The sequence below is a fragment of the Scophthalmus maximus genome, chromosome 6 (genome assembly GCF_022379125.1).
Source record: "Scophthalmus maximus strain ysfricsl-2021 chromosome 6, ASM2237912v1, whole genome shotgun sequence".
Taxonomy (NCBI): Eukaryota; Metazoa; Chordata; class Actinopteri; order Pleuronectiformes; family Scophthalmidae; genus Scophthalmus; species Scophthalmus maximus.
This window is the reverse complement of record NC_061520.1, coordinates 13,350,474-13,365,751: the sequence shown is the minus strand read 5'-3', so window position 1 is coordinate 13,365,751 and position 15,278 is coordinate 13,350,474. Positions and strand designations below refer to the sequence as shown.

Sequence of the window (15,278 nt, the reverse complement as noted above, 5' to 3'; positions counted from 1 at the left end):
GAGCTGAGCCTGACAAGCCGTGCAGGAGCTCAACTGACAACACGACCTTTCTCTTGTGGGGTCCCCTTTGGGCCACATCTTATATTTCCCTCCCTAGTGGGATCGAAGAATAGTAAAAGCGTCTCAATCATTCATCCGTTTCACAAATGTAGTTTTCCACTGTCTAATGAGTGTTTCAGTCTCGTTGGATTCTCTAGTGTGGCTACAAACTCTTGTTTTGTTTCTTTTGTTGTCTCAGTTTCTGTGTCCCAGGTTCTTCCTGCGGAGGGTGTTTCATGTTGATCTCCTCTGTTCCACGTCTGTAAATAACCTTGTGTAAGCAAATCATTCCAAAGATGGATTTTATTCGTGTGAATTATATCAATGTCTTAAAAAGTAGGCAAACAGTTATAGCACTAAATGTTTCATAAAGTACTAAGGAATGTGATTGATTTTTTAGTTTTTTTCAGTAGGACTGCAAAAAAAATGTATTGCATTTGTTTGGTTGTCTTCATGGCAGTAGCGTCAAGGTCGGTATAGAAGCAATATGAAGTAATTTAGATAATAACTAAATTAGTGGGTGAAGGAAAGTTAACATTTGAGTGTCAGTTAAAAGTAATGATTATGAATCATCCCTGTGTATGTGTGTGTGTGTGTGTGTGCGTGCATACGTGCGTGCGTGCGTTTCAAGCACTGTCTGTACAGGAGACATGTTTTAGAAATGTCCCTTTACTGCTTCTCTTTCTCCTTCCTGAGTCATTTTATGATTGTATGATAATTGAAAATAAAAAACTGTGGACATCCTCCAAGATATTAACAATAAAGAGTGGAAATATTGTTTGGATTTATGGATTTTTTTCTTCTGCTTCAAAACTGAGTCATTATTCTGTCATGGTATACAAAGTATGTGTATATAATAAAATATTATTACAGCATTAAAACAGCTTGTTACTGAGCCTAAAAAAACAAAGATTACAAATGAAGAGTATAAAATAAACACACAAAACACTAACAAGTTTCAAACATATCAAACAAACCTTAGACAAAGTCTCCATGAATATATCGGAAAATATAATGAAAATAAAATTTCACTTCAGCTATACAACCTCCCAAAAGACAGAACTAGAACACACAGGGTTTGTGATTTGCCCAAACACAACTAGATATATCAAACTGTCAAGCCAGCTGTTCGTTGAGCTGGTTTCACTCGACATGACAACTTCACACTCTCCAGCTACATGAGTCCCAACAGGCAATATCATCAAAGTGACCAAGGGCACATAGGCGTAAACAAAGTGAATACATTATAAAGTAACATATTTCAGTCATGAGTCATTGGAATATTATTTTCTTACACGGGAGGAAACTGAGCCACGACCCTTTCAGAATAAAGCACTTTCAGACTCCGATGTCGGAGTCTAGGAACCTCTGAAGTGGTCATTGTCTGTCCTGCCTCAAATCACAGATCCTAATGCAACATTTCTCCCCGAGCCAGAAGCCCGGATACAGTGGCTCCGTGAATTTGGCTTCAGCCTTGTAAAGAAAGATCATACTGTCGGACACCTCGTAGAATGACACAGTCCCTTCTTTGAACTTCACATAAACCCCGATCGTCTGATGACGGGGGCACGCTGAGAGCTGCACACTGTCACAATTGTGGCTCACGGAGTAGCCCTTGGATCGGTCGAGACTCCAGGAATTTGCGTTGCCCCCAAAAGCTGACAGTCTAGTGCGGGACCTTCTGTCCATTCCTTTGTAGGCAAGGGCGATCTCAGCCTTGTTTCCTTCCACCTCTATCTCGTAGTAGCAGCGCTCGGCCTGCAGTCCTTCCCGGCACAGCAGCTGCCGCCGGTGGATGAACCTCTCTGGGTGACAATTATGTGAAAATGGGCTCCTGAGTATCTGAGAGCTCAGCTTCACCTCTCTGTCTCCCACAGACACAACCAGGTCCTCGTGAGCGGTGGTGTGGTCCAGGGTAAGTTCACATGCATCTGGGGACGCGAAGAGAAAGATGTGAGGATGGAAAACGGCACTTTGAGAATTCAGTTGTGGTTGACTACGGTGGATCAATGTGCTGGTGAACTCACAACGCAGGAACTCTGCTCTGGTCGTAGGCTCCTCGTTGTGTTCCGTCAGACTGACGTCGCTTGCAGAGGAAACTGTGAGAGAAAGAGTCACTGCTGAAACCTGACGGGTCGCAGCAGCAAAAGCAGGACGACAACAACCACAACCCAAGCTTGAACGATATCAACGATAATGCAGCGCATCACTTAATACACACAAGACCTTGACAACAAACTGTGCAACAATTCACTGTTTACAACAGCACTAATTATCATACAAAACTAAATATCAGAAATTACAACACATATGCCAGAGGTTATAAGTATCTGACTAATCAGAACGTGCAGTATAGAGCTGCAACAATTAATCAATTCATCAATTAGTAATTGATAATAACCAATGTTTTGATAATTGATTAAATGGTTTGAATATATTCTGGTTTTGCTCCTCAACAACAGTAAACTAAAAATAAACGACCAACATTATACCATTTAATGGAGAAAATAAAATACGACAGATTAATCGATAACAAAAACATTTTTGTCAGTTGCAGCCAGAGTACAGTATATTCTTAAAGTCATGGGGTAACCAATAAAATATAGATATACTGAAACTGAAGTTGACATGATTTTCCTTCCCATAGTCTATTAGACATATAATATTACAACTGGTGGAATAAGCATGATAATACATGGTACGAGAGCTTGTGTGATTAATTGTGCCGTTTCATTATAATGAGCTATGATTGTCTGGTTAGTTTTCGACGTAAATGTTACTGCGATCACTTTCAGGGAGCCTCGTAAAGACAACATTGAAATGTGTAACACTTCACATAAAAATTGTTGCACACTGTGAATTTGTCTTGTACGACAAAGTCCTTGTCTTAAAAGGGATTGATCATATCTAAGAATTTTTACGAATTGGGCTTTTAATGTCATTGTAAAGACACCTCATAAGGTGGTGGAAATGAAATTATGCACTAAAACATCATTCTTAATTTCAAACATAGAAATCAAAAAGTGATCTGGTAGAAGTTTAAAACAAACCCTGGGATTGTGAGATACTGGCTTCACCTTCTTGCTGCGTGTCAACCTCCTCCGTCTCTCCAACTGACTCCTGTTGCTCCACACTGTCACCTTTAATAAATAAAAGATTCCTAAAAAAGAACAAAAAAACTACAATTGGAGACAATATTTCCATATGTCAACAAAGACACGTACCCGTGTCAGAAATGGAGGCAAATTCTTTGTTGCAAAAGTCCTCCAGCTGCCTCCCGAGCTGTTCGACAGCTCTCTTTGTGAACTCGAAGGGGAGTAGTGGATCCTCTGAAACCTCAAGCAGAGAGTGGATGTGGTCTTCGTCACAGAGACGCTGCAGTGACGGCCACTTCTGTCAGGGAAGAGAACCGGGAGAGAGACTCAGGAGACGGAGACACCGGCCATCGTTTGGACACGGGCGTGATGATCACCGTACCTGCAGGAAATGGACATTGCTGTCCACCTGCGCTAGTTGATCCAGCTCAGCATCCCGCTTCCTCATCTCCTGCATCTTTGTCTCCAGGGTCTGGATGAAGACGTGGACCTGAGCCACTGCTGCCTTCTCCTGGGCTCCGATCAGCTTCTTCACAGACAGGTAATGTCTCTGGATGGAGTCCATGACACTGACCAGCACCATTTCACAGTGGTCCACTGTTTGTCTGGCCTCCTCCTGTTTCACACACACACACACACACACACACACACACACACACACACACACACACACACACACACACACACACACACACACACACACACACACACACACACACACACACACACACACACACAAACACACAAACACACACACACACACACACACAGGTGAGTGGAATCCCATGAAACCATCTGTGTCCATTCATATGAACAACATGAAGATACTTTGTTGGCACACACGTCCTCCTCACCTGAATCTGCTCGAGGACGTTCTGCAGGTTACTCCGTTTCTTTTTCTGTTTTAGGAGAATCTGTTTAGATTTTGTCCTTACGTTCGTCAGCTCCTCCTTCAGTGGGTGGTGGATGGACACATTAGATGTTTAGTTTCATGAAACTGGTTTTAATCTTGTGAGTTCAGCAATGCAACTTTAAAAAGACGAACAGTTACATCTTATGTAACATCCTGTTTGAGGCTTTTAAAGTGAAACCGTGTCATAGTTCACTGGGCTCTGAGTATTGTTTGTGTTTGCTTTGTTGTGTTTTCCTTTTTGCTTAATGGATTTTTTATTGATTTTTATGTTTCTTCCATCAACACTTTTGTCCAAAAATTTGGATTTTAAGAAACTGATGTCATTTTCCTCTGAAGTGGAGCCCGACTGAAATGGATTTTTGAGGGCCGATACTGATATTAGGAAGTCAAAAATTCTGTTACCAACATCTTAGATATATCACAGATATACATTTGTGCCAATTTTGCTGTTAACGATATGGTGTTTATCGGCCAAACGGTTCCAGTTCGAAATTTGACCTGGAACTTTTTGGGTGTAGCCATATTGATAATAAGTATCTATTTCACAGAAATCTATAGGTGCAACTTGTCCCCCCCCCCCAATTCAATGGTAGGGGAGCTCCATGGATCACATGACATCATATGGGTCACATTTGGAAAAAGAAAGAAAACGTGTGGTCTGTCAACATCTTATGACAACCTGTTGTCCTCAACCGGATGTTCCCAGTTGGTAAAGTCTTCTCCCTGCGTTGCTCACTTGACAAAACAGAAAGAGGGTTGTTCGTTTTATGTACCTGCTTCCTCCTCCGTTCCTCCCCAACGCACCCAATCCGGTGTCCTCCGTGCTCCTGCGAGGCGCAGAGCGCACACATGACCTCCTCGTCGGTGCAGCAGTAGACCACCAGGGGCAGTTCGTGTCTCCGGCACAGTCCTCCCCCTGGCGACCCGGGGTGGGCGCCGCTCCGCCGGCCTCTCTTCGGGACGGGCGGGGCCTCCGACTCGGCCTCCGACTCGGACTCCGCCGGACGCCGCAGCCTCCTCCGCTCCTCGCCGTCGTGATCCGTGTCCCTCACCAGCTCCGCCAGAGTTCTGTTCAAGACCAGCGGAGGCGCGGAGGGGAAGATGTGACCGCACTCGGGGCAGCTGCAGGGGCAGTTGTTCCTGCCGTCGCGGTCCCAGCGCGTCCGGATGCACCGCGAGCAGAAGCTGTGTCCGCAGGGGAGAGTCGCGGGGTCCCGCAGCAGCCTGGCGCACACCGGGCAGCAGAGGTGGAGGAAGCTGACAGGGACACGGGGCTCCGCCATGTTTGTGCGGAGAACTTCGCTCCGTTAAGTTTCACTTCCTCACTCTGCACCCAGGCGGGCGAGTGGGCGTGGCTTCACCCATTTGAACTGAGCAAAGAGAAGTGGCAGCAGCGTGGTAAGTGATGTGATGTGTTACAGTCGTTCTCAAAGTGTTTGCATGTTGTTCTGTGGTGAGATTAAATGTTGTCCTTGCAACTTTTCTTATTTTCACGCACATCATCCTCACCATTTGATATCTTCCAAAAAAGTCACGTAAGCATCATTAATACATCTCTCTTCAACATGAGCCTTTGTCATTTTCAAAATTGGGGAATTTTTGGAACTTTGAATCCTAACAAATATGTATTGTACAACCAACATGTCAATGGTACATACAAGGCAAATCATGTGATGTACAGCAAAATTATAATCATAATACTGTTAAAGATAACAAATCAAAATAAGCTGTTATTGTTGGAGCCATGGTGCGGCTGTCCTGGTTATATGGGATTTTTTTTCTTCCTTAGCACGCAAAAGTAGAAAGCCAATTCATGACACAGGTTTCTATTCAAACAAACTTAATGATGATAATGTATAGCCAACATAAGACATGAGTGATGATGACCAGAGCAGTGAGTGCGTCGGAGCTGCACATACATGACTGTCCCCGAGCATGTGGCTCATACAGGATGGTGATGAGAGCGGTGAGTGCTCATTCAAAATGATGAATGGAGCGGCCCCATGCTCGTATGGAGCTGATAGCAACTGAAATGCACACATTTAGGAATTTGAACATCTAATATCCTAATATAATACTGACAAAACACATTCAAACGTATGTATTCTTTCACATTCATTGTATCTGCAATGAAAAAGCAAGATTAATAGAAATGAAATCCTCAGACAAACTCTTATGTGTAGCCGTGAGGACTGTTTCAATCATGACAAAATGCAAATTCCAAAAGAAAGCTAAATAATAACTGCCTGTCAATCAGACACACTGACCTCTGCTGGTAGCTAACATGTTTGTTAATACTGAAAGAAGGAAAAGGTTGTATAGTGCTCAGACTCTCACAAGGAAAAATAGATGCAACATGAACGGCAGTAATTTATTTTATTACAGTATTTAATTCAACGTAAACCAGACAAAACCATGATAAATACGTTTCCCAATTTACATGTATTCTCCTTTCCTTATTGTTTACAATAAAAACAAAACCGACCGATAATGTCAAAAAGTAAAAAAAGAAAAAAAAGTAGAGGAAAATGGTTCTGTAACTAGAAACGTTTTTTTTCCACTTGAGTTATTTATTCTAGTAACACTCCTCTCAAACCAGAGATTCCTTTTCTTTCACACAATCATTTTATGGCAACACGCAACCAGGTTTCAACAAAGGAAATAAAAATATTTTTAAAACATACAAAAATTCTAACCTGTATGTTCATGTCTTAACGGGGCAGCCCTCAGGTGAGACGCAGAAGAATGCAACATAACAAAAAAAGGCGAAGACGGTGAAACAGAAGTCTGCCACCTTCAGGAACTGACTATTAGAAAATAATGTTTTCATTAGTATGTACAGAAATTATGACTAAAAAAGCCTCTGCCCCTGTTCCCTCCATCTCGCTGAAGAAGATTAACCTAAAGAGATTGACTAAAAGGAATGTTATATTTATTTCTTGAGGGTGTTGAGCCCTGCCACGTCTTTACAGTTAAATTTACAGAGTGAACTTAGTGTCATATCGCGCTTCAAGGTCAGTGACCACAGAGCACACACACCTGTGAATGGAAGGTAGGAGTTGAGTTGACCTCCACAAATTGAGAAGGATTTAGCAGGGAGTTATTTTTCAGTCGTTTAATTTTTTTATAAAAATGGATAGCATTAGTGTGGGAGAAGTCTTTGTGATTGAAATTACAACAATGCATATGTTCTGAAAGGCAAAAACTCTTTAGAAAAAGTACTTGGTCAAACCCACACTGATCCAACGTGGAGAATGAGTCAACTTTTGAGAGAGAAAATCCATCTGTCGTCTTCAGTATGTACAGAACATGTAACAAAATGCTTTTTATCAATGAGAGCACGTTGGTGGATTCTCTAAACTCCTGACTGAAACCGTTTACTTTGATTAATTTTTAAAAACCTCATGATGTGGTCGACCCTCACTGTAGCAGTTCCTCCCAGGAAATAGGTTTGGAGAAGACTTCCCGCTCCAGCCAGAGGTCATAGTTCATTTGGAAGTCCTCGGGCAGGTCCACCCGCTGTCCCAGAACACTCTGAAGACAGTTGTCCACAGGCAGGAAGTCTGGATTGCTGTGGCTCTTGTCGTAGCGGCGGCTGTTGAAGCGTTCGATGTTGGCACGCAGGGCACACTCCTCGGCCTGGAAGTCCCAGGGACGAGCGTCCAGATCTGCTCAAATAGAGAGACAGAAAATCATAAGAGTACAAATCAGTGTCCAACAATTATGTCCCTGATTGATTAAATCTGATGTTCATTCTCTCAACTGATCTTTAAATAGTTTGGTCTAAAAAAAACAAGATAGACATCAGCAACCGTGATAACTTTAATAGACTTAGACTATAGAAAAGGACTTCCTCTTTACAACCAGAGGAGTCGCCCCCTGCTGGTCGTTTGAGAGAATACAGGTTTAAGGGACTTCCACATTGGCCTGGTGACTACATTAATTTTTATATACAGTCTACAACTAAAAAACACTCGAGGTGTGTTCATGTCCCCTCTCACCGTTTCCGTAAGCCCAGTCATCGTTGAGGCGATGTCGGACCTTCTGATAGATGGCCGACATGGTCTTCATGTTGCTCTTCCTCCACTGCCTTCCCAGGTATTTCGTCTGCACCTTGAGCAACTTGAGGACGTAGAGCTGCATCATGGCCTGCTTGACCTTCAGCGCTCTCTTCAGGATGGGAGCCGACTTGAACACCACCAACATCTGGGAGAGAAATGATTTGTGCTATTCATGTTCATACGCGATTCATCTGTCATGGTGAACTTGTTGTTGTTGAGGTGGTGTTACCATTGTTCTGGAATGTTTCCACTTGGTCAGTTTGTTGAGAATCCTCAGCAGGTTAATACAGGAAAACAAATTCCTCCAGCAAAACTGATTGTTGTCTCCCGCTTCCTGAGAAATGATCAACACGAAAAATATACAAGTCTGACACGAGAACATCTGATCAGATGGTGTTAACGGCAAAACAACAGAAAAACAAAAAACATACCAAACTCTCTGCAGTTAACTCCGGGAGCTCATGCACAACACAGTGTGGAAAGTCGAGTACGGAAATGCTGTTGGGTAGAGAAAATTGAGAGCAGTTAAAAAAAGCCCATTTGACTGACATTTAAAATCAATATGGTTGATGATTTTTGTTATGTAAAGAGGCCCTGAGAGTACCCATTCTTAGCAGTGATATAAGACATGATGTTCTGGTTGAAGAACTTCAGAATGAGTGGGATGCAATTGGCGAACACCAGGTGTTGAGCCATGTACTCAAACTATGAAAACAGCAAAGATGAAATAAACAAAGAATGAAGGGAAGAATTACTTTAATATATATATCGCATTTTTGGCAACATTTTCAACACAGATACATGAAACTCTGAACTGTGAGTTAGGCGCGTGTGTGTGATGTCCGCACCTGGTAGATGTGGTTGAGTTTGAAGTGTTTGAGAAGCAGCAGCAGGATTGCAGAGATGGCCTTCACAATGATCTCTTTGTGTCGATTGACGTCAACGCCAAGTTTCATGCTTTGCAACACCGTGGTACTGCAGAGTCAGACAGAGGAGACGAGTCACTCAGGTCACGTGAGACAACCTCCAATTTTATGTTTATAACACTCTGATTCCTGCTGGAACCTCGGCTACGCAGTCTTTGCTTTTTCTTTGACATGGTCAATCAATTGTTACTAACTGATGTTTATCTGATTTAATTTTATCAAAAAATAAAGTATATAAGTTTTCCTCGTTACGTTGATAAACGTCGCGCTGCAGAACAGTGTCAAAGCTGTCGAAACCTCTTTAAAAGGCACATCGTCACTTACGGCATCTCCTCCGGCAGCACGTCTGCCAAGATGTTGATTGAGTCCGTTTTGGCTTTGGAGGTTGGAGCTGCTGCGAGCAGGATCTTCAGTAGAGCAATCTGATATTCAGGGAGACACGATGTTTAGCGGTTAAATGAATACTTTGTTTTTAGAAAACCCCTGCTCTGTCACCTTCATCTTAAAAATGATAGAAGAATTACAGAGTATTAGGCTTCATCTACACTACTACGGTTTCTGTTATAGACGCATTACTGCTGTTACATCTACTGCATTACAGAGTTTTTGAACGCCTAGAACTGAGACGTTTGGAAACGCTGCTCGCCCCATTTTAGTTTGAAAACTTCAGGGCTGTGTGGATGTTGATGTTTGGAAATGATGACCATTAAACATTAACTGTCCATGAAAGTGCCCAGACCCGGACACACACTGACCATGTATTGAGGCAGACTGGGCAGAATTCCCTGATATAGCAGCTCGGTGGCGACCATCTCCACCTCCTCTTCACCCTGAAGATGATGAAGTAGAAAACAAGAAATGTAAAAGACAAAAAAATAATTTCACGACATGAAAAGTCTGGAGTTTCATCTGTCATATGTGACTCATTCACAAAAAGTAATAAAGTGACTTATTAAAGTGAATGGCCTTGTCCCCACTTACACCAGACAGAGGGGTTTTCTGAAACTCCTCCTCCTTTGTAATCTGTATCTCGGCTATGGAGACGTACTTGTGCTGGAAAAAAAAAACTTTGTGTAAATTTAAGTGCAGTTGTATTACAGCTATGTAAAATTCTTCAGATAATTAATGAAATACTGTGAAAAATGTAATACCTGCTTTAATGTCTTGATGCTCTCATGAATTGGCCGGGGCAATCCAACAACCGTATCTGTATCACTGCAGGACACGCACAATCATAACTGAGATTTAATATAGTATCCAGCATAAATATACGAAAGTGACACGTTGTTTTTTGTTGTTTTGAGTACAAAGTAGTGCACACAGCCACAGCAAACTTACCTCCCCAGTGTGTAACCAATGAATTTACTTCTACTAGATTCCAGGAAATTTTCAATGTCCTTTTCCCTGTGGGAGAAAACCACAACAAAGGACTTCAGATGGTAATATTTAAATGTTAGTACTAGATTTGTGTGCATGTGTGCACATTTTCATCAAGTTAAACAACACACCGGCACATATTGTAATCACTCCCCTGCCTCAAAAGTCATGACAAATGCAGCATTATTATCCGGTCGGACTGAACAGTACCTGACTTTCGGAGCCCATGGCAGACCTTTGGGGAAGGACACCCTCTCCGACGATGGGTGAGGAATTGGTGGAGGCATCACCTCGTCCCTCTCGAGGGGGAAAGACTCCGCCTCTATTGAGTTGTCGTTGTCATCGCTGTCATCCTCGTCCTCGCGAGAGTCGTCGGCCTTGTAAGGGTCCTTTTCGTTGAATGCGTCCAGGTTGTCCTGTTTGATCAAGGCCTGTGCAACAAACAATCAGGCAGGTCAAACGCCACTGGGTATGGAACTGTTCAATTCACATGACATTTTCTACAGTGTGTAGAATGGTGTGTGTTTCTTGGTGTCATGTTGCTATCAAACCATTTCAATGTGAGTAATGTTATGGAAATTTTTTGTCAAGCTGTGCAACTACCGTACGTGTACCAGCCATTGAGTGCTGTTTTATTAAAGCGGGTATATGTGACAAAATAAAATTCAATGTTTTTTATGATGATGATTTGGATTGGAAGATGCTGTTTACATGCCTTTCGCTGGCAATATCTTAATAAGTTTTGAAAAATGAAATATTGCAGCCTCTGTCATCACTGTGTATCACTGGCAGATGGGGGCTGAGCCGTAGCCATGCCAAGAAAACATGTTCCACTTGTAGCTGGCTTTAATCTGCATGTTTGGTCTGAGAGCATGGACCAGCAGCAGCGACAACTACCTTGTGTTCACGACGTGCCCGTTTTTGTTGCTGCTCTATTAGATCAGACGCAGATGCAGGTGGAGAAGCAGCTCTCATACTGCGTATGACTCGAATGCAGTCCTCCGGAAGAGGGGGCAGACCAAGATCCTCGCGCTTACGAACCTTTATGCTCTGCAGCTGCTCAAACCCTCCAAGTGTGAACTGAAACGAAAACAGAGGAGGATTTGAATGACTTCAACTGCAAATGTAACTTTTTGTTGTAGGATAAAGTGAGAGAATTTAACGCTTACCAGTATGCTCTTCCACAACAGTAATAACACTTTCTTCATTGGGAAGTGGGGAGCATGCCCACTGCAGAACTTGGTCACCATACCAAAGAGCATGACAGAAATGGGCTCGTTGTTGAACAGAGGAGATCCTAGATTAGAAAAACAGTGGAATTCATTTATATAGCAGATGTTTATGTCCATAACACAACTACAGCATTTCATAGTCAAATGATCAAATGTACCCAGTTCTGCTCTGAACGTTTCCCTGATGATTTTCCATTCCGGTCTGTCGGCCGGGTCTTCCTGTTGGATGGTTTCCACCATCAGGTACATTATGTTGAGCAGCACTCTGAGATCTGTGCTGTCTGCAAGGGAAATGGCTGGTTTTCTCACAGCACTACTACAGGCAGCGCTGTTACTGAAAGACAGAAAACGGATGATATGGTATATTATATTCACCACATAATTTAATGACAAAGATTAATTAACCTGTAACCAAAGTCAATCGTCATTTCTTTCTCATTGTGGTTCTTGAAAATCAACAGGTTTTTTGTTGGTTGACTCAAACAAAGGGTAAAACCAGACAATTCTCTTGGTTAAACTCCACATTAATGGCTGGTTGTCATATACAGTTTCCATTAATATCATGAAATTCAGGTTTACTCCTTCAAGACTAGCAAACTGAAGGAGAACATACTCAATCTCCATGTTGAGCAGCTCCAGCAGAGCAGTGAAGGTCCCCACATCCAAGAGCAGAAAAATGTTGTATCTCATCCAGTGCTGCACCTCAGCCTCCGAGCTGCACTCTGCAAAGGTTCCTGAAGGGAGACAAAATGTGAATAACCTCCCTGCTCTATGCCACTTATAGCAATAAATCATTCTCTTTAAGATCATAAAAATGCTAAACAGGTGATGTGGACTGACCCTGAGCCATGTAAAGAATGGCTCTCGCCACCTTCAGCCTCTTCTCCCGGGCAATCACCTCCAGACCGTCCAACAGGCGCATAGTGTGAGCTCTGTGCTGAGCTTCATCAAGCTCAGTCCACTTCTTATCAGACACTGAGGGACATTAAAGGTGGAGATAATAATTTGACTTCATGGAGAGGATTGATAGCATTGCTATTTTTTAAGTTTTAGTTAAATGAGTGAAACTTCAAAATATAGATGTAATCAATGTTTTTTCTAACCCTAACCCTATTTATTCAGTGTGTGTGTGTGTGTGTGTTTATGTGTGTGTGTTTAGATACTGTACATACCCTGGGTTTGGAATTCCTCCTCAAAGCATTTCCGATTAAGAGCAAACTCTGGTCCTTCAGTGTAACTGTACAGCTCTAAAACAAGCACAGATGAACGTAAATAATCTGAACCCAGTGTAGAAGGCAAACTCTAAAAGAATGTGATGAGTTCAGGGGAACAAAAATTAGTCAGGATATCTATTTCTGTGATGAGTGACAACAAACCACACACCTGACAGCTCTGCAGCCCACTTGTCTGTATCAGCATATTCAAACTCCAGGTCTGGAGACTCCGACAGCCCCTGTAACACATCATATGGCATTAGGATTAAAGAAGGTATCGTTATATCGACTGTTACAAGAGTTGTTACTGTCAAAAAAATAGACCCAATCAAAACTGCTCACAGCAAAACCTGAGTGTTATTCAGAGGAACCAAGAGATGTTTTTGGATAGATGTGTTTTGTCAAGTTTTTAAAATATAAATTCTAAATGTTTTGAACAGCACAAACAAATACTGTATGATTAGATACCACTGGGGCTTGTGCAGGAAGCATGAATCACGATGAAGTAAAGTGCCACAAAGTGTAAAACAAAGACAGTGGAAAGCACACAGGGCACAACTAGACGGGAGGAACTGTTAGTACTCAGAACTGTTAGCACATTATCAGCTTTGAAATAATTACAAATACGACAAATAGAAAAATAGGGCTAGTTCAGAATTATGATATAAAGTACTACTTGATCTTTTGTAAGCAGTAGTGCAAAGTACTACTCTGCAGTCAGATTCTGCATACAAAACATATGATCAGTTAAATTTACATATGCCGTCCCCTTAAATAGAATCAATCTGCACCAAATGGTACACACTCCTCTTGGACTGCTCCAACATATTGACCCTTGCTTACATCTCAAGGCATCAGTAATAATACACACGCAAAAAACATAGTATTAATGATAATAAATAACACGGGCAATTGTGCTGCTGCGTTAACGTGACTTTCACTTAATTATGTATATAACACGTGTATACTTCCACACAAGTCGGATTGCAAAGGAGGAATTGGGGAATGTTTCTTTATGATGGTACTTATTTTTCACTGCAGAGTTTCTACCGTAACTTTAGTGAAGGAAGTGCTTTTGACCGTCACTAATAAGAAATGACACACCAGCTGGTGGCATAAAGAGAAACCACATTTATTGGTGCCTGACTTGTGTGTTCGTCTGATCAATTCTAAAACCATGACAACGAGACACGAGCAGCAATCTGTCACAGCCCCTCGCTTTAGCTTCCGTGTAGGCAGGAGAGAGCTCCGTGTTGCACATGTCTATGGTGCAATTACATAATCACACAGGGCCAGCACATTAGAAAGGAAAGCGGATGTAAAACACGAGCTGAGAGTTTCAGCTTTCTTCAGCTCGTCAGGTCTAGTGACGGACAGAAGCAGGCTGGCCTCGCCTGTCAGAAGCTAACTTCAGCTAGCTTGTCGCTCTGCTGTGCTACACGGCTGTTCATCGTCATATACATAAATATATATATATATATATATGAACAAGAAGAAGACGAAACAATGCACAATTGGAGGAAGAGTAATACAAACATTTCAAGAAAATCGGTCGCTGTTGCTGATAGTTTACGTAACCAAGTCGTTTGAGACGTATTAGCCTTCCAGGGCTAAGTCGGCTAACGGTATGTGTCACTGCAGCAGCAGCACAACAGACCTCGTCTGTTTGTGTCTCTCTGAAGGTAAATAACACTTCCGTCCACATACCTCGGAATCTTTTCTGGGGTTGCGGGTGAATTCGCCCCTGCTCTTGCTCGGTAGCATGGCTCTCTGTTTGTTGTTTACAGGCAGCCCACCACCGCTCCCACCGACTTCCATTACTGTTGGGGCGCAGCGTCCTCTCGCGAGAGTTGGTCCAGAGACGTCTTCTACTTCTTCTGACGCGTTTCCGGTTTGGTGCCAAAGAGTGATCGTCTGCCAGAAACTGATTTTATTTGTTGATCAAACACTCATTACACAACTTTATAAAGATATTTCTTTCAGAAACTTGATGCTTCTTGTAACAGAAGTGTTTATAGCGTTATCAGGCATGGTGTGCTCACAGGAAATACGATTCTATTGTTTTTAAGGTTTGTATGCGTTTGTATGTCTAATATTACAAAACTGTCATTAACATAATGATATATGGTAATGGGTTGTGTTATAAAATAAAGAAATTATTGCAATTATCCTTATAACTGCATTATTTCACCTGCTCTGTCTTAGTTTATAAAGTTTATAACCCAGGCAGATTTTCACCTGGTGAATTACCTTTAAATGGGTCATAAAACACATAAAACACAATATATTACCTATATATTTAAACAAAGGAAATCAGTTTCTGGGAGACTATCACTTTTTGGCAGCACAGCGGCTGTAGACTAGAACGTAATGGTTTAAGAATGTCTATTTAAGTTTTTTTGTTTTAAATACAGGCCAGTT

General features: G+C 42.1%; 2 protein-coding genes across 4 annotated transcripts; both read right to left on the bottom strand.

Moving 5' to 3' along the window:
- Positions 1–812: 812 nt before the first annotated feature.
- LOC118309047 (tripartite motif-containing protein 16-like protein) lies at positions 813–5,440 on the bottom strand. Of its 3 annotated transcripts, none has more exons than XM_035630636.2 (7): positions 4,821–5,440; positions 3,989–4,084; positions 3,517–3,750; positions 3,264–3,432; positions 3,090–3,179; positions 2,067–2,138; positions 813–1,970 (listed from the first exon to the last, which is right to left on the bottom strand). In XM_035630636.2, the coding sequence occupies exons 1-7, from the start codon at positions 5,328–5,330 to the stop codon at positions 1,417–1,419; spliced, it is 1,725 nt and encodes a 574-aa protein (XP_035486529.1). In that variant the 5' UTR covers positions 5,331–5,440; the 3' UTR covers positions 813–1,416. The 3 variants fall into 3 exon arrangements, with proteins under 3 accessions (XP_035486529.1, XP_035486530.1, XP_035486531.1); XM_035630637.2 differs by having other exon boundaries at positions 3,117–3,179; XM_035630638.2 differs by lacking the exon at positions 3,090–3,179.
- A 964-nt stretch (positions 5,441–6,404) lies between these two features.
- Positions 6,405–14,719, bottom strand: strip1 (striatin interacting protein 1). The gene is made up of 20 exons (XM_035630635.1): positions 14,565–14,719; positions 13,027–13,096; positions 12,816–12,890; positions 12,484–12,618; positions 12,257–12,377; positions 11,802–11,977; positions 11,581–11,708; positions 11,309–11,491; positions 10,622–10,842; positions 10,373–10,438; positions 10,186–10,249; positions 10,016–10,087; positions 9,790–9,864; positions 9,359–9,456; positions 8,957–9,083; positions 8,713–8,813; positions 8,540–8,606; positions 8,338–8,442; positions 8,049–8,253; positions 6,405–7,715 (listed from the first exon to the last, which is right to left on the bottom strand). Exons 1-20 carry the CDS (start codon positions 14,673–14,675, stop codon positions 7,468–7,470), a joined length of 2,448 nt encoding a protein of 815 aa, XP_035486528.1. The 5' UTR covers positions 14,676–14,719; the 3' UTR covers positions 6,405–7,467.
- Positions 14,720–15,278: the final 559 nt, after the last annotated feature.